Source organism: Triturus cristatus, chromosome 9 (assembly GCF_964204655.1).
Source record: "Triturus cristatus chromosome 9, aTriCri1.1, whole genome shotgun sequence".
Classification (NCBI taxonomy): Eukaryota; Metazoa; Chordata; class Amphibia; order Caudata; family Salamandridae; genus Triturus; species Triturus cristatus.
The window spans coordinates 992,504,348-992,524,336 of record NC_140592.1 but is presented as its reverse complement, the minus strand read 5'-3'; the positions used below and the strand labels follow the sequence as shown (position 1 = coordinate 992,524,336).

Here is a 19,989-nt window from a genome sequence, read left to right as displayed (position 1 = left end):
CCAGAAAATCAACAGCAGTCTTGATTGTGTCAGCCATCTTCTGGCCTGTTTCCAGACATCCTTTACACAGCAAAGTCAAGGAAAGGACAAGAGTATGTGAAACTAAGCCACATTTCATTCATTCATTCATTCATGGAAGCTTTATTGCGGCTATTACAGCCAAAAAAGCACATTAAAAAACATACATCATATAAAATTCATGATAAATATAGAATCTTAAAGTAGATTAAAATATAAACCTATTTGAATAAAATACCAATGCAATGAATAAAAACCGTGAGACCATGAAAATCACTGAAAGCGGAAGTTTAATTAAAGTGGCAAGTGCAAAGAGGGAGATGGGTCAAGGTTACTTGTGGGCTGATCTAGTTTTAGCAGGTTCCTACGTGTTGACCACATGGAAAATAAAAATTTCGAGATTGCAACCACATGGACCGGGTCAGTGTCGGATTTTAAGATTCTAAAAAATTCACAATAGTTCCTGATGCCCAGATTTCTACAGAGCTGGATGATCCATTTCAGCCTAATCTGTTTATATGCCACACAGAAGAGCATAACATGGACTATTGTTTCTTCCTCCATGTGGCATCCAGGGCATAGGCGACGGGACACTCCCGTCCACTTGTTTGTTATCGCATGTAGTGGTAGTGACCAATACCTAAATTGCAGGAACAGTTTCTTAGCTATCAGAGGTTGTATAGAATCCCACACCCGCTCGAATTCATAGTGGCACTTACAATCCAGAAACCCATAGGTTAAACTGGTAGAATTGGCTGACTGCAACATTTTTGTCAGATTACACTCTTTCAATGCAGATGCCAAAAATTTTTAGGAATGGCTGAGTAAAATTCTTCTGGGTTGGTCCAAAGGTTCTCCCTTCCAATAGCACGAAAAGAGTGCCTTACAAATGATAGCCAGGGTATGCTACCAGCCCCCAAGGATGTCATTACCACTTTTAATTCCTCCCTATAACAGCCGAACTCCGGGGTGCTCCATAGCCGCCGCCAATAAAGCAGCGGGCGTGACGAAATAAGATCCGCTATTGGTAGGATATTCAAGTCCATCCTTAGCGGTACCAGTGGAGTAATATTTGGTAAAGTCAGGAGATATCTGATAAAATTATTTTCAATTAGTAAGAGGGCTTTGGATGGGCAGTGTCCCCAAAGTTCCGCCCCATAAAGGGAGGCTGTCCTGGCTTGCACTTTATAAATTTCAATGGTGGACTTATAGTCTTTACAATGCAACTCTTCTGCACTTTTAAGATTCCGCCAGTAGCCTGAGTTAGCTTTAGGTTAGCCTTATTGATTTGAGAACCCCATCCCATTTTATCGTTCAGGGTAAGACCCAAATAGTCAAATATGGAGACCCTCTCAAGGGGTCTGTCATCCATCATCGGGTGTGGACAGTTGATGGAAGTGGCGTTAAAAACCATGTATTTAGTTTTATTGATGTTAACCATGAGGTTTCTCTTTTTACAAAACTGGCTAAACCCCTTTAACACACGCTGCAGTCCCATAGCTGACTTCGAGAGTAGCAGGGTGTCGTCCGCAAACATTAATGCGGGAAGTTTGCAAAGCGCCAGTTTCGGACAGTCAATATCCTTGATGGCTAGTAGATCTTCAATTAGCCCGTTGAGGAAGACAGAAAAAAGGGTCGGCGCAAGCACACAGCCCTGCCTCACCCCCTTGCCAATGGGGAACGGTACCGTCACCTGGCCATTTTTACCATACCTAACTTTAGCATATGTACCTTCGTGAAGACGTTTAAACTGTGAGCATAGGTAGGGTGGAACGCCCATGTCCAGCAGAATACTCCACAGCTGGTTACGGTCCACCATATCAAATGCTGATCTCAAGTCCACGAGGTTAGGTACAGGCTCCCACCTTCCAAAACGACATGCTTCCAGTGAATTAACTGGAGCCTAAACAACTGATCTATTGTGGAAGTTTTGGCTCTAAAGCCTGCTTGCAATGGGGTCAGGATGTCATGATCTTGGATCCATTCCTGCAATCTTTCCAATAGTACCCTTGAAAGTTTTTTGGGGGATACATCAATGAGCATCTGACTGGTGAGAAGCACCTAACTCACACTTCCTTGCATAACAGAAGAATTCCTCCTTCATGTGTGCACAGTATATGACCTTATTGGCCACACAATAAATCTGAAGGGTTGCACGGCAAACAGTGTAACTGTGAAGCTCTCCCTTCTATGAAAAAATCTCACACCTTTAAAATGAACACAGAATTTAGATGAGGAACACCCTTGTCCTGGCATGCACTGAACAATGTAACAAGATCTACTCTGGTCTACCCAAGATACTCATTGCCAGGATGAAACATCTCCAGAACCAAGAAGCCAGAATGTGCCTTAACCTCAGTAAGCGAGGCCAAATCAAACCTACACTTAGAGCCCTCCACCGCCTCTCAGCAGATGCCAAGATTAAATGTAAGATTCTGTGTGCCATCCACAAAGGCTGCAGGGGCAAGGGTCCAATTTTCCCGAAGAAGATAATGCCTCACTACATCTGCAACATAGATCTTCACTCTGTGTCCGTCCATCGAATCGATAATCGATCTTTCATCCAAGTGCAACACTAGGGGAGTCCTCAGGGCCTGGAAGGATCAAGGCTCTCAAACACCCTTGACCTGAAATTAAGAGTCAAACACAAACAACCACATAAAGCTCTGAAAACCCTGCAAGCCGAACCTTTACAGGCTGTCCATCAGCTGACATTTCCTAAAAAGAAAGGCCGCGCTGAAGAACAATTGGATACTATCCTCACCTTTTAGATATCTAGTTGCACCTTCTAACTGCAAGCACTCAAAAGTTACTGAGAGGTATAACAAAGTGCTGCACTAAACACAATAAATATACAAATACAGTCAACTGGTGTACACACAGGCACCACCTTCCAAACACAACAGAAAAAAACGAATACACATTGAAATGTCAACCAATTGTAAATCAGCCGTTGCTGCCTACTTGAAACAAAGCTTACATAAGACAAGAGGACTATATGTAGAAAAAAGGCATTCGATACCAGAAGAACGCTACATCAAAACTACCTTACGGTGATTATTCAATTTTTTACTACCATAATTTTTTATACTCTAGATGACCCCTATATTAGTTACAATTCTTTGAAAATGTCAATATGCTTTCGTCTTACTCACTACTTGACACAATGCCTCTCTCAGTACTTAATTTGAGCCGGTGGTTGAAGGTGGAGCACAATGGAACTCATTTTTGGGGACTGCCACTTTTTTTCACAAAGCGTAAGAGAGAGAAAACAGAAAAATAGGAAAGCAGGAGAAAGACAGAAAAACAGTGACAAAGGGAGAACACAAGAGTGAAAAAGAACCTGCAAGAGTACAATAAAGGAACCAAGGGTGTCTGGTGGTGAATGAAACAGGCATGAGGTGAAATGAGGACTAGGCATATTTGGCACTCCTGCCATTTAGTAGCGCACGCCAGAGGCTTCTGAACAAACCTTTGGGCCCCGGCACGTATTATTCGACAAATTAAGCACCCTGCTTCACAACGGAAGCTCGTTACAAGTCTGCCAACTGTAGTTAGCTGTGACGTGGTAATGGCTCTCATTTGTGACCCCCTCTGACCCCTGTGCTTTTAAGGCTTATCCTAAATGTTTGACATGGCACAAATCAAACTTGTTAATGTAGTGATTCATTTAGAAAACGATGGACCCGCTGTCATGCGCCAACCTCTCCTTGTCCACTTACCTTTTCCCTGTGGGCAGCTCAGGCCTCCATTACAATAGCTGACTGGGAGGAAAACAGTGAGGGACATCTCTGCCAAAGCATTGGTGGCCATGTTGGCACATTTTTCCAAAGACAGACAGTCCCCCAAAGCTGGGGACTGACTTAAAAAAAAAAACCTAAGTGCCCAATGCAGTGAGACCTTTCTCTGGGGCTGCCATTGTGTACAGGGAGGACCAGACATGAAAAAGCAGGCTGCAGGAGGCTTTGGAGAAGTCAGCCCTCCGATGCCTTGAACGGAGGATGTTGCCCTGGCAAGGAGGGTGTTTTCTAGATGACAAATCCAACAGCAGCGCTGCCAATGGGAAAATCGTGTTTGTCTAACCTGTAAATCCCCTTACTGGAATATGGGGTTGAGAACAAATCCGTTGTTGCATTTCACATTACTGTGCACCTTTAAATAAAGACCTAAATGACCACGGAACTACATGATTGCACAATTTACAAATATACACTACTCTCAATGATTTTGGAATGCATTAAAATCGTCCATTCCAAACTTCGATTTTGAAATGTTGCTGGTCATTATGATAGGGAATTTCTGCATTATTTAGAAAGCACTCTTCTTCGGGACCTATGCCACTTTCAAAACCGAAACATTTCAACTGATAGACTAATTTTAGCTACATATGATGTGCCAATACACGACGAAACACATTGTAAATTAGTAAGAAAAATAGTCAAATTGCAACTTACGGTAAGGGAGTCTCCAAGAGCAGCAACTATCTTGACGTCAGCAGCTTTGACTCGCTCAACTGAATGATAGGAAAAATAAAGAGAGAACTTAAGGGCAAATCATGTAAGTTTAATAACTCCAGTCTTGGGAACTATGGACCATATGTACAAAAAACATTTTGAGGATCGGGCCGTTTCCGACCGCAAAAATGTTTCTTCACATGCACAAATGCAAAATTACAATTCACTAGGGCCCATATGCATGAACACGTTTTCCCATAGACACAGAATGGGCAAAACCCTTTGATGCATCTGGCCATAGCTTGTTACCGCATGGCAATTTGGTTTTGCGATTCGGTATTTGTGAGGAGCATGTTTAGGGCGTCCCTTCCAAATACCAAATTGCAGTGCTTATGAATGTTTTCCGACCGCATTATGGCAATCATTTCCAAATAGGAAGGGTTCCCCAGGGAATCCTTTCCCCTATGAAAATTTTAAAAAAATACATTTTTAGGAATATACAGTGGAAATCGCAATTCCTAAATTTTCTATCTGTGGCCCTAACTTCTTACATGTTGTACATATTTTAGGCTTTATGTGCTGAGTGTGTGTCTCACAGAACCTGGACCCAGAAGCATGCTGGTGCAGAGGGAGATTTACCTGTAGGACTAGGTTAGAGTCTTTCACCTGAAGTTTGTCGGTTTGTCAACTTCGCCTACAGAGTAGTTTGTAGGAAAAAAAGTTTTGCACAAGAAAAGCTTTTACACTAATTTTTTTCCGCTAAAAAGCTTTTGCAGAACTTACTGGAACAAATTTATTTTTAAAGGAGTTTTCTTCAATAATATGCTTTTTAAACTTTCCTAACTGTGTAAAGTTCACATAAATGGCAAAGTAAAAAAAAAAAAAATCCATCACAAATTTCCAGTGGAAGAACCTTTGAATCTTGCACTCCTCTGCTAATAATTTTAGCACATTTATTGCTGAATACTTCAGATATATTTCATGTCCGAAACGTCAGAATCATCTTGGCTGCTCCTATCCACTCGATAAACATTTCAATTCTCCTACTGGATAGCTACCTTTGCAAATACATTTTTAATATCCAGTGATGTCCTGACAAATTGGATATTCTTCCTACATCAACAGCAAATGTGAAGGTATTCGAGGAATGCTCACATGAATCACTTTTTAACCTGAAAAGCTTTCAGAGGTCTCCCAAAATGTAGCCATCGTTCCATATCGTTTCTCTTTAGAGATCATATGCTGATGGCGAGAGCCTTTCCAGCAGACCTTTGCTCCTCTTCTTCAAATTGGTAAAAGATGATGCCATGGAGTCCATAAAGTTAGTGATACACTAATTTCATCTCATTGATTGATCCACACACCATTGACAAATAAGGCATCCCTTTGGTAATATTCATAGTTTTGGAACTGACTCAAGCGATGACACGTCAAACCAGTCACTAACTATTCCACTTCACCTTCACCCAGAAGGAGGAACACACCTGAAGTGGGGACCACTGGAGAGGGAGACATGTCAGGGCAGACGAAGGCTGGATGCAGCTTAGCGTGGCTTCCAGCTTTTTCAGGAAACTCCTGCAGTGGTAAAAACAGACATTAATTTCCAGTGAGTCTTTAACATTTCTTTGAATAAAAAAAATCTAAACTTTGTATCCCTGCAAGGTATCAATTTTGTGCTGTCCATAATTTCAGTTTGCCTACATATTTCATTACCACCTTATGCAGTTTATTCTACTAAATACAACAGGGCTGGTGTGGGCCAGGTGAAACACTTACGTAAGTATGCATATTATAAGTGTTACAATAGCTAAGGGAACTTTAATTGGATATATGAGGTGAGGGTTACTGTGCCTTGATTTTAGCCGTGCTACTACACCCATGGACCTACAATATTTCCAAAAATGTGCTTTCTGCAAAGACAGTGGATGGGAATAAACACAAATATCCCTGAAAAGCCGAGTAGAAATGAGCTCCAGGTAAAATCAATTCTATTGAAGAGCACTGCTCTAGATCTATTTGTGAACAGAAACTAACTCTAAAAACGTCACTAGGATCAGAGCTGTAATGATCTGGTTTAACTTTGAGAACTCGGGCATTGTGGCACTTTGTGCCTGGGTGTTATTTTCAGAATTATGTTGTCGAAGATAGTTTATTAAGAGTCAATAGACCTTTTATATCTTTACGAGCCCTATCTTGGAACATGCCCATAGGATCCATAAAAACATATCGAGCTGAGAGCAGCAGAGCGCTCTTCCAGACAGGCCTTCTGCACACCTTAGAGACTGAGTCCAACAGAAAATGACCTTCTCTTAGGGACCTTTGATCTTGCTTTGCTCTGACTGCTGCCTCTTAGGGAGCAAGCACAAAAAGAAAACCATGCCAGGGCCTGCATCGGTGCAAAGGTGCACTGAAGAGTTAATCGTGAAAGAGCCACCATCAAAATAGCACAAAAAGGTTGACAGCTGCAGACCTCATATTGGTGAAACGAGCTGCTCTGTCTCTGGCTTGGTGATGCCGAGGATTGAGGGTCATCATTCAGACAGGTCACTGCATTAAATGTCCTCAAGCACATGAAATAACCAGCTGGCAATTAAATATGTTATATGCTCTCAGCAGCTCGCTAAAATATTACCACAACTGTATGTTATCAAAAGTGGTGTAACGCACAGCCCTGCAGCCGTATGTAATATATAGAGGGGGAGGGCATGGACTGGAGGGGGTTCCTCAAGCACCCATGCAATACCAGGAAGAACCAGCACACTGGAGAACAGTGACCGCTGCTGCCTGCAGAGAGCCTGCCTTGGGAGAGGTGTTTAGCAGTTTGCTGAAAGAAACACGGTCAGGTGCACCATTTATTGATTTATTGTTGCAATATAGAAAATCCCAGGAAAAAGGCGCCCAGGTGACAACTTCACACGTGAGGAAGAGTAAGAAAAGAGCGAAATAGAGGTAATAAACCACCCGGGAAAGAGAAATGGCAAGGAGACTCTATGAAGAGTCCGGAGAGAGTAAGAGAGACACAAACTATAAAGAGTTAAGCGAGCAAGAGAAAGAGAGATAAAGAGTGGTTGCGAGGTTATAAAGTGAAAGGTGAGCAAAGTAGCTGAATGTGAGCACTGGAGAGAGAAAGGAGAAGAAAGAGAGAGATACCAGAGAGAGAAGAGGGAGCCAGATTAAGAGACTAGCAGGTTATAAAAACACAGTTGAAAAACAGACAAGTAATGAGCAAACAGAAACAGGAGAAAGCAAGAGAGAGAGAGGGCGAGTGAGAGGGTATGAGGCATGTGGGACAAAGAGCAGAGAGTGAGCAAGTGAACGAGTGCACATTGAAATATACAGCGCTTCGGCCCTGATTATAAATGCCCCACAGGTGAACTTGGCATTTATTGCACCCGATATACCCCTGGATTTGGAATTTATCAAGTGCAATAAAAAAGCACCCAAATAGCACCTACTCGGATTTGTCCCCAGTTGTGGGGAATAAATGAAACAAAAAAACTCCTTGTCACAGGGTTTACCAATTCCCCCACGAACCCCCCCCCCCCCCAATCCCCCCGTTAAACCAATCCCTGTGAAGCTTGTCAAAAATAGGCTGTGAGGGACTCGACTGGTTGGAATAGGGTGTGGGTCCGCTACATCGTACTTTACAGGTGGGCCCCCTAAGGGTTCATCACCCCAGTGCTTCTCATCGAGCGATTGATAAACCTTCAAATATTGAAACCCTTTTGCTTGTGTTGATAATCTATTGTAATCCTATTGATTGCCTGTGAAACAGCCGTAAATCACAAGTGACTTGTCAACAAGCAATAAAACTGTGCCATAAATATCCAAGGATGGAAAAAATCATTCTGTAACACAGATGTACACCCCAAATGAAAAGTGGCCACCAGACACTAATTTACACACACATTCATAGAAGCTTAGCAAAGTGCCTGGATCCATGCACTCAACTACATTCGCTGTCACTCTCTGTCTCATGCTCCCTCTTTCTTGTTCTCTTTCTCTCAGTCACAGACTTTCCATACAGTACCTGGTATCCGTACAAGGACATGTGTTCTTGGATGCCTTGCATGTAGTTTTCCCACCATTCCCCATTTGATCCTGAAAAATGAGAGAGAGAGAGAACGAGAGGAGAGAGAGAGAGAGAGAGAGAGAGAGAGAGAGAGAGAGAGAGAGAGAGAGAGAGAGAGAGAGGTGTATAAGTCAAATAAGGTACATGTTTAAAAGTAAAGACACAGTTACATAGCCTTGGCACATCACTTTGTGGGCGGGTAAAGACATTACAAGACCTCTGGTTTTGAAGAAGGCATTCCCTCAAAAGTAGTAAAATATGGTATTTAACTAAGCAAGCACTGAGTGCAGTCTGCTGGCTTTTCGGTCAGCGGCAGGTCACTTTGCAACACATGGCTTCTGGGGCTTCTAATCCCATTGGGAGACCCTACACAGCACAGCAGCCAATGCGCCTTAGAGGACATCAGGATTAGAAAACAGCTACTCCCCTATAGCAGAAACGGACATTAGTAAGTACAGCAGATAATCTATGGTTACTACTATGGATAGGTCTGCCTGGCTCTTTAATTGGTAGTGAGTGACAAGAGCAACAAAATCATTTGGGGCCTCGTTAATGAGGCCCTACCGGCACTTTTGTGCCGCCGTAACGTCACTTTTTTAGGTCTCGCCTAGGCAGCGCGCATGCGTTGCTCTAGGAGGACCTTTAGCCATTGGTCTTCACTTTTCAGCACTGCACTCATGCTTGTGGCGGCATCCACCTTGCAAGGTACGAGCAGCGGCACATCACAAGCACGAGTGCAGTGCTTGAAAAGTGAAGACTGCTCTCCCAAGCGCACGTGCGCACACCACTCGCGGGTTCACCTCCTGCTCCCCGACGCTGCAGCAGCTTAGAGCTGCCTTCCACCCGGACTTGGCATGTTGACACCTCATCTCCCATGGTAATTGATTTCTGTGTAGTCGCTGCTCTTTCTGTCCATGCTGCAACATGACAGTATCGTTGCCTGCATAGCTGACGCCAGCTTTCTCTGCCCGCGCTGCAGTGCTATACAAATGCAGCCACCATAGCTGCACCCCCCTCCACTTGAAATACTGGGAACAACTTGCTCTCTCCGGCACTGTTGAACAGTCAGTGATATCTCCCTGGATTACTGTGTGCCTTGGCTGTAGTGCCCCATGACCTCACTGTGAGGGCTGCTCCCAAACAACTGCACCTACTTGGTTGAAAACGTGCTCCCCCTTCCCCACTGCTGTCGTAACTCCTGCTTGGGCTGGCCGTCCCCCTGAGCGCTCGGATCTCTGAGTGATATTTCATCCTGAGGAGCCCTTGGGACGAGTACCACTTGTGCTAAAGTAGATTGATAGTTCTCTTTGCCTGGCCTACCTTCGCATATACCCTCCCACCCCCTCCATCTTGGCCCGGTTCTCGCCCACGTTAACCCTTTCCTCCCATAAAATGGATGACATCTTCAGTAGGCTTTCATTTTGGGTGCAAAAAGTGAAAAATGATTCTGATTTACTCGCCTGCTCGCATTGGAACAAAGTCCACTTTCCCCTCAACAATGATGATGGTCAGAAACTAGAAAGCAACATTGGAGCCCATCCTTCCCAAAGCCAGAAACTGAAAGTTGACTCTCCTCTGCCTGAAAGCCACATAGGAGGCAGCCATCCTGAAGTGAGCCCTGGCTTCCCATCTCTACCCGCATTACGACCCAGCGCGTTATTCACCTTCCCACTAACCCTTTCCCTCCCACAGGCAATTTCTTCTTCATCGAGGTCTTACTCAGGACATCACACCCTTGCTGGGCTCTTACTGCAGTGGCTGCACCCTCTACGTATAATCCACCAGTCTCTTTATTCCTATAAGGAAGGGGTAGATGACAAAGGGCCCATAAATTGTAGCTGCTTACAGGGTACATTAGTGATAATAATGGTCGTAAATATTAATATCTACCTGTTTAGGATCAATGTCTCTTTGAATGAGAGCCTTTCTATGCTGCATGGAGCCCTCTCACCTACTCCCCTCCCTAATGGCACCCTTCCTGAAAAGCACCTTTAACTACACTAATTTACTCGACCCTAAGTCAAGTCACATCCTTGGCTTTGTTACGGGGTCACCACATTAAAATGCCATGTCATAATCACATACCAAGATTCACCATTGAAACCAATGGATTCAGTAATCACATTTAAATACATTCCCTATCAATAAGTATTACATTGTTCATCCACACAGTTGTCAATGAAGCATTTGTATTAAAAAATGCATTATACATATGTTAGTCTTTCTTTACCACTTCAGGCCACATAATACATGTATAGGACCAACCACGTGGGATCCTTGTACTCCCACAGTTCAAGAATATCAAGTTCCAGCTCCAGGAATGCTTGAAAATAGCTAAACAGTCTCACCAGTTCTTGTAGCCTATCATGCAATCTGTGACCTAAGAGATATACAGGAAAGCCAGCAAAAAAACTTGGTGGTCTGGTGCGATGAAGATCTTTCCTTCTCAATACATATCAAGAAGCTGACCGGCTGTTGCTTTGGCCTGCTTAAAACTTTTAGAAGATTTCTCCTCTCCTGCCGCTGGCGGCGAGGAAAACGGTCACCTGTGCGTTGATCTTGTCTCGGCTGGATTACGCCAATGCTCTTTATGCCAGTGCTCTGGGCTACCTGCTGAAGAAGTTACAGGTGGTACAAAATACCGCAGCCAGACTCCTACCGGTGCTGTCGGTTAGGGACAGTGTGCATCAATAGTTGCGCTCTCTTCATTGGCTTTCCATGGTGGACAGTGTGAAGTTTAAACTCTTGATTTTGGCCCACCATGCGCTTCAACGGGGTGGCCCTCTTTACTTACAGAGGCGTTTCTCCTTTTATGTTCCTGCGCGCTCTTTGCGTTCTTCGTCCTTATATTATGCCCAGGTCCCGCGTTTCAAGCGTCAGAAGATAGGGGGCAGCTTTTTTGCAGTGACAGCGGCGGTTGCATGGAATGCTCTTCCTCCTGTCCTGCGCACCGTCCAGGATCCAGTTGTTTTCAAGAACATTTTTAAAACTCATCTATTCACCTTAAGCCCATTGCATTGCCCTCTTTGGTTTCGCTCCGGAACACTCATGAGTAGCCGCGCACGTTATAAATTTATATAACAACATATAGGTTTAATTTACTAAATCAGTCCTGGGGTGCTGTGGCACATCATGAATCCTCCGCAACACTTAAACAAGCATTGGCATAGCCAATAGGTCTCACCTTTGGGACCTGAAAAGTATTTAATTATGCAGCACAATATCTTTGGTGCAACATCAACTGTTGCATAGCTAAACACTGATAAGGTCCCAAAGGCGAGACCTATTGGCTATGCCAATGCTTGTTTACATTCTGGTGGTGCAATGTGCCTCTGGCATATTTATAAGGCCATGTAAAGCCATGTTAAGTGGTTTTTCTAGGCCCATAAATATGTGCCCCTTTCATGCAGACAACTGCGTGAAAGGGAGGTTCCATGGGTGTTGCTGGGGCTGTTCCCAGCAACATCCAGGGTTTTTTGACACTGCACCAGATTTATGAGAAATCATAAGTCTGAGGCAGCGCCAAAAACGTACTTCTCCCCAGGGGAGGCGTAAGGGAGGCACACATAGGAGAAATATCTATCTTTCGCCTCATTTTTCCTCTTTCTATGTGTGTTGCATTCTGCAGCACACATAGAAAGAGAAAAAAGCCTCTTGTAATTGTTTTTGTTCAGAAAGGTTTTCCTTCCTGCACAAAAATAATCATCCCCGCACGGCAGGCACCCTTGCACCATGGTGCAAAGGTGCCTCCATTGGCGCACAGCAGCCCATTGTGTGCCGGCGCAGGGTAAAAGGACAGTAATCTATTAGATACGCCGCATTCCTACCCTTTTCTTTTGCCGTTGGGCAGCACAGCCGCAAGGCCTGCAGCGCTGCCCTGTGGTAAAAAACCCATAAATGAGGCCCTTGGTTCTTAGAATCCTTTTTTGCCATTGTCCATGATAGCATCTATACACCATGGCAGTAAACTGCTCTAACCGGACCTCAATAGAATCGTATACTGCATTTTGAATGTTCTTGATGGGTACATGGATGTTGGTCCACATCCTTGGCGCATAGATGGAAAAGGCCTACTGACTTCTTTTTTTTATTATACCTAGTCTCCAGTCAGATTGTGTCTCGGCTGCAGCTGTGCTGAGAACTACCAGAGATGGTGGGCTTGTCTGCAAGATAAGCCGGGGTGTTTGTCATGATGGCTGTGTAAAAGATGCTGCTGGTTTTGAAGAATGGTGCAGGGTGGCAATGGGAGCTAATGGAGTTCCATTAGGATAAGGGTGATGTGATCATATTTCTTCATGCCATGGACAAGCTGTGCTCCAGTATGTAGGATCCCCTTACGCTGGTGCCTATGAAGAGTCTGGGAGGCCATAGAGTATAGTTTTACCAACACCCAGCTGCTAAAGTAAGATGGACTCAGCAGCACTTCAATTGTCGCATTCTGCCAGAAATGATTTTACTTTCTTTAGAAAGGAGAACTTGTCTAGGAGGTCTAGGGGGAATTTTGGTACATGGAAAGCAATCTCATTTTGAAAGCATCTCCCGACCCTGCAGCCAACCAGGAAAATGTCCGAGTGGAAAAATGCCCCTGCCCTAACTGGAGATTTACATGATTCCCCTTGACACATGGGAGAACGAACCACTCATGTCTTGATTCTACAGCTGCAGCTCCCCTATGAAATTACCCGCTAGCTTGCCCCCTCTGCAATCTTTTTCTACTACCTGCTCTCCTGTCCTTTCACCCGCCATGCTCACTCCATTGTCCAAACCTCTAAGATTGTCTCCCTTGCTACTGGCCTCATCCTCTCTCCTGTCTAATAATTTCCATCTCCTGCACTGTCATCAAATCACCTGTCCAGCAACCCCACATTCAATCCCAGTTCACCGCCAGGTCCCCTGTACAGTTACCTGCCCCAGCCACATCCTATTAGATCTCACCAATCTTCTGATTTGTGCATGTGACCCGCTAATCCGTGGTGTCTCACTCTCCTCTGAGTCGTTGCTCCTATTCTCTGTGTGTCTTCTTCCTGCTCTCACTCAATTCCTGTGAGGTTGATTCATCCTCAAATCTCAACATCCACCTTACAAATCCGCTGCTGACTCATGGGCTCCCAGACTTGCATATTACCCTCATGTGCTATAGGAATGTCATACATCAGGAATTATCTGGACATATGGAAGCAATAATATTGGAGCATACCATGTAGTGGGAACAGATAATATTAAGCTTTGGGTTGATTCGAGTATGAAGATATCTCCTTTTTTATAGACCAGACCCTGGTACCAATGATTAAAAAAAATGAATGAATTGACTACAATATTAGGGAACGGTTGAGGCTGACCTCTGAATGGTGAGTACACACTTGGGCACTGCACACACAACTTTTGTTTAAAAGCTTTGTAAAGCAATCCTCAATTTTGCATTCTAATATTGTGCAATCATTTTGTATAGAACGAAAATATGACACAGCCCAACCTTATTTTGGAAGATAATGGTAATGCTGGCTGCATGCAAGTTTGACCATTTGAATGTTATTTTTGGGGTAACAGTAAGGTGGTATTCGACATTAAAAATATTCATCTGAAGATTTACTCTTCCATTTGCATCACTTAAGGGATTTTTGGAAGATTTTTATAAAGTGAGAATCCGAGACATTTTTCTTTTGAAATGAACTCTGCTTTTATCGAGCAGCGTCTCCATCAGTTGGGCGATACTTCTAAAGACTGATCAATACTTGGCCACTTCTGATCGACCGTAGTATTGGCAGCTACTGTTTCTGTATTCTGCCAGAGACTGCTGCCAAGTGATCGATCAATGCCAGGGCTGTTAATAGCTAATAAGAGGCATATCACTCCAATATATAGTGGTGTGTCCTAATTAGTGCAGAGCAGTCTACGAGTAAACTGTGCCAAGTGAAATTAAAACTCCATCCTGTGTTTATTCTCTTGACCAAATCCACCCTCTTTTGATTTTGTGCTACTTAATTAAGCATTTCGTTTGCCTTCGCACCAGCACAGTGATGGCAAGCACGTTTTCGCTCGTTGTTCAAATAAGCTCAGATCCTGAAAATGTGTGATAGGCTTGAAAAATCAGGACACCTACCCCACTGCAAGAGTAGCCACGTCTTACTCTAGCTGGGACCTTCGCGACAGTTCAAGGTGTGGATGGTGGCCACAGTCCAGCCACGTGGACGCAGAGGCATGGGCCATAGATTGAAGACCATGAATCAGCAAGGTGCATATTTGCCAAATTATCTGCGGATAGACATGACTCAACAGAGCGGAACATACTTAATGGGTAATATTGTTGTTATTATATGTGACTGCAATGCATTTCTGTCACAGCATGGTGGCTTCAGGTGTGCACTCCGAGGGATGGGCAGGGGGAGTAACATGCTTTGCAAATGACCTTAGCCAGTGCTTGAAATGGCTGGGCACTTACTGGCCTTTCTATATTCACACTCGTTGTGTTGCCTATTTTGAGTACTATGACGTCTCCTTCCCACTAGAACGTACTTGTGCACAGTGCACACTTCAGATGAAGGCTCAGAGAGTCAACTCATGACTTTGGGGGTCCTGTCCCTTGCCCCACATGCTCACAGGTGCTCTGTGTCAGCGAGCTGGGATCAGAATCACTCCCGACAGGCATGTGTCTCCCTGAAACTTTGAACTGCATCGTTTAGTGATCGCCACCCATCCAAAACCACATAAGCAGTGCTTAATTTGTGCCGGTGCTTTCCGGTGCTAAGCACCGGCACTTCTTTCTCAGGGCCGGGTCTATTAAATTATTCTCCCATGCACATAGTTGGTGCACTGGCCTGCACTGTGCACTGGCCTGCACTGTGCACGGGCCATTAAAACGCCCCTCGGAGCAAGGCTTGTGCACATGCATGTTCATATTTGGTGCATACTAGTGTGCTTGCTTTGGCGGGTTCTGATGCATGGTCTTCTGGGTGGGGCAGGGCGGATGTGTTGTGTCATGCACAGTTTAAACTGCACGTACGATGAACTGGGAACTTAATTTATGTGGCGCCAGTCAGCAGTCTTCGCTTGCCAGTGCCAACGAAGCTGCAAGGTTAGGTGAGTAGTGCGTGCACTGTGCGGTATATAACACACACCTGTTATCTATTAGGCAACAGAGTGAAAAGATAGTCCTTGGCTGTGGGACACGGTAGATAAATTCCGGCACGGCGTCACCCAAAGGAACCTGCCCAGTAACTGCATGCCTCAAGAGCGCAGGCAAGGCCTTGCAGAATTACAGCAAAATACGGGAAGCAGCTGAGGGTGGGCCAAAACCGAAAGAGAAAAAATGTCCTCCCGCCATTCAGCGTATTATTACCTCGCTTATACCTGTCCCAGTACTCTCTCGTCTCCATCACATCCGTCCTCTCCTTTCCGCAATGGCCGCCGTTGCAGCCAAAAGCCTCTTAAAGAACACCTCCCATCAATGCCACTGTACCCCACCGCTACCTCTGACAGTGCCCCTCTCTGCACAGGGCCTTTCTCACCTGTATCTCAGTGCCCCTCTGTCCACAGTCCCCTTCCCCTCCATATCATAATGCCCCTCCCTGCCACAGCACTCGCCCACTCCTGTTACAGTGCCCCTCGGATCCCTGCCCTCTCATAGCACCCCTCTCGACCATAGCTTGGTATTGAAGCCTGCACTGGGCCCTTAGTACCGATACTTTAAGAAATCGCACTTGAGACCGAAGGCCTTCTCAATCTTAGCCACTCGAACCAGGGGGCTTTCCCCTCACCAGAGAAAGGATACACAGGGAATTTCTGAGCTTCTTCGACCTGGAGGAAATACTGCATTAACTCAAAACGTTCTATCAGAGGGGCTAGGCTGTGCTGGGCGCTCTGTACCTCCCCCTACCCCTGCTAGCCTGTTGAGATGTATGCCACACAACATCTCTTCACCTCCAAAGACCCATGTCCTGTAAATCCCTGCTGCATACTTACAGCCAGGATGTTTAGAGAGCTGCACTACCTTTCACCCGGTACATATGTGTGTTTTAGAACGGTGCAGTCTGTTTTCATGTGCATTGTACGACCAGGGCCGGCTTTAGGGCAGTGCGACTGGTGCGGCCGCACTGGGCGCTGACCTGTGAAGGGGGCGCTGTGACCTCAGGGGGGGGGGGGTGCTGTGTTTAGCAATATCTTATAATAGGAGAGAGGAGCAGCACTTTTGCAGGGGGTAGGAAGAGAATCCGAGGAAGCGGTCATGGGACGTGGGGGGCACCAAATGTGATTGTCGCACCGGGCGCCACCAGCGCTAAAGTCGGCCGTGTGTACGACTTCCTGCCTACCTGTTCAATTCTGGGAGGTGCAGTGCATAGAGGTCAGCAGTGAGTGTCTTGTGTGCAAGGTCAGTCTGGCCTATAGGGCAACTTCACAGTTGCCAGAAAAGCTGGTGTGATAGGTTAGGTTGTGGGGCGATTTTTGGCTGTTTGTGGCCCGTTTTGTGGTGTGGAGGACCAGTTTTCAGTGTTCATTTCCCTGATATCACAACATATAGTGACTGCAGCAAACGCAAGTGCATGCAGTCCCCCAGGACACATATACAATGTCCATACAAGTTCAAAACAGCCCCAACTTGCAAGTGTGAGCCACTTTTTAAACTATCCGATTTGTCAGTGGGATTCCTGGCCCCAATTTCTGTGTCCGACCGGCTCTTTTATTTTGAACATCACAGCGGACCCTTTTACCCCATTGAGGATAATCCGTGCTTCTGATCTTAGTTGAGGGAAGGGTGTGGACATTCAGCATCTTTCTGAAAGGCATTTAACTTTCTTTGCATCCGTCAGAATCCTCTGTGTTCTGCACTGCCCATGAGAGGGCTAACTGGAGCAGGCGATGCCAGTGACACGGGCATGCTGAATAGTGCTCAAAATATGGCATTATCACTTTGCAGGCCACGGTTTTGCCAATTACCACAAAGGGCAACATCTTATCTTTGTTTTTTTAACAGCTTGATAAATACCAAGGAACCAACATTTAGCTGGATTTGTTTGTGTTTGTCTGGGGAAAGATCATAAAATATACATTTCCCTACACATGCAATGCAAATCAAGGAGCATAATGCATTTTTTCTGGATTTTTGCAAGGTTTAATTAGATTTCAATTTAAAGCCACCAGAAAATTAAAACGATGTGGATTTTCATTACTGAAGGGAAAAAAAACATGTATAAACATGTGTCACATCCCGAGAAGGACTTCAAGTCAAAGTCACATTTTAAATCCCTGTGTTGAGATACCTGGGTTGAGGTTCCGTTTCAATATGGATTAGTAATTAGAGACTGAGCTAAATTGTATGCCAGCATGGCTGCCCCTGTGCAGAATTCATCTGGACTTCACTTCATCAGAGGGGATGACGCTAAAATGACTGTATATAAAAAAGCTCCAGGGGGGGCCCTCAGCAGCAGCAATCACACACTGCGCACTGCCCAGCACTGTGCACAGGCGGAAGGCCTCTGGCCTGAGATCTCCTGACCGAGCTCAAGGGCAAATGGGGCGCCTCCATGTACTTTGCAGGGGGGCCCCTCAAGTTTTTTTTCACTCCACTGAGTGCTGTGCCTGCTTGTGAGAAGGCAGGGGGACTAGGCTGGCGGGGGAGTCTAACGCTCTTCAGGTCTGCATTTTTTACATTTTTGTCTTCCACAGGCCCCATGTGCACCTGCCATGTTTATGTACTCAACTTGTTTGGAAACTCTGATGCACGAGTTTCATGTAGGTATGTATTGTCCTATGCTTTGAAGTAGTTCCCAGTTATCAGCAGCAGTGTAAGAAAGTCAGACAATAAAAAGTTAATTCTTACATGATTCTGGCGACGTGCATTTGATCATGTTGTTTTGGGTGACCAGCAGCTGGGCATCAGACAGGGGCAGCTTTTAGGGTGGTGAGCACCTGGCATTGAGTTTGGGGGGCGCTGAGTTGAGGCCAGGGGCACTGTGTTAGGAAATACCTTGGATTGAAGGCGCCTACTACAAAGTTCCATGTGTGTTCCAGCAATATTCAGGCTACAATAAAAATGTGAAGATAATGCTGCACACTGGTGATTAAATGCTATGTCCCTGCTGGAGACAGATCAGTGTTTTGTCTAGTAGTAGTTTCAACTGCAGCACAGAGAGTCAATGTGCCTTCTGCAAAGAACATGTACCATGCAGATGACAGAACTGTATTTATGCGGATAGCTCAGTGGGCTTCTGTTTTTGTCATAGAGATCTTTTTGTTACTTGCTCTTCATAAATTACAATCCTAATATAGCACAGACGGCAGACTCAGTTGAATTAGTTCAAAAGTGCTTGTGGAAGCCTCTATGAATGGAGTTGAATGTCTGAATTCATTTGACAATAGGTGGAAGTGGGATTATGTGACTTGTAGCCTGATCATGTAATAGAACTATTTGCTTGAAGCATGAGAGCCTGATTCTCCATCAAAGCTTAATCCCAATGGTATAACTGACACTTTATTATCTTTTATTAGTAATACTTATTGTGATGCCACAAAACATTGGTTGATGGCATAAAACCTTAACACAGTTAAGGAATCCCTATTCTGTGTCTTGGACAGCTCAGCTATGCATTGGAGAGACAGACCATGAATGAAACTGCCCTGTCACCCCTCAACTTTACATAATTAATAACTGTATATTTAATAAAGCAGAGGTGTACTCTTTTCTTCCTCCCTTTCACTTCTATCTCCTTCCCTTCTCTCCATTCTTCTTTAACTTTCTGCCCCACGTCCGCGTTTCCTCTTAATCGCCGCCACCCCTCATTAAATGCTTTTCATTGTTCACCTTTCCCTTCCACTCTACTTTCACACACTCCAGCTTGTCCACTCTCCTTCCCTTGCCTTTCTCCCATTTCCACTTTTTATTCTAATCATGTTACACGCCAATCTTGCACTCTCAATCTCTGCTTGCCACTGGAGGAAGTAGGCGAAGCCGGGGAAGTGGGTGTGGCCTCTTAACAAAATATGAACACCTGCACTTCATATTTTACAAATTAAGCACACCACATAAGCATGTTTGACCTGTGACCTCCAACAAGACAGGAGAAAACAAGGGCAGCCATAAGGAATCAAGACCAGATTTGCTCAGTAAGAGGCTGTTTCGGAGAAGCCTTTAAGAAAGTGAAACAGTTCTCTTCCTTTCTGTCCTAAGAAACATTATAGTAAACAATACTAAAGGGTCCCTGTACAAACGAAGATAGGAGGAGAAGCAAGCAGGGAAATCAAACAGAGAATATAACTGAGAACACTTCTCCAACGCCAATAATTTAATCACAGGCAATCTGTCCAAAATAGAATTACAATTGTTCAACAGACCATTGATTTTCAAATTTTATTATTCAAACATGAGTATCAAATTTATAAATCATTTTTCTTTTATATAATACATATACAATTCATATTAAAAACACACCAATACACATAGAATAGAACATC

General features: G+C 44.6%; 1 protein-coding gene across 1 annotated transcript in view; it reads right to left on the bottom strand.

Moving 5' to 3' along the window:
• LOC146799170 (phospholipase B1, membrane-associated-like) overlaps positions 1-19,989 on the bottom strand; it is a 176,111-nt gene that overhangs the window by 144,265 nt on the left and 11,857 nt on the right. The window contains exons 2-4 of the mRNA XM_085626591.1: positions 8,503-8,573; positions 5,957-6,047; positions 4,473-4,531 (exon numbers count right to left, since the gene is read on the bottom strand). Of these exons, the coding sequence (XP_085482717.1) occupies positions 4,473-4,531; positions 5,957-6,047; positions 8,503-8,573 (221 nt within the window). The remainder of the gene's footprint in view (positions 1-4,472; positions 4,532-5,956; positions 6,048-8,502; positions 8,574-19,989) is intronic.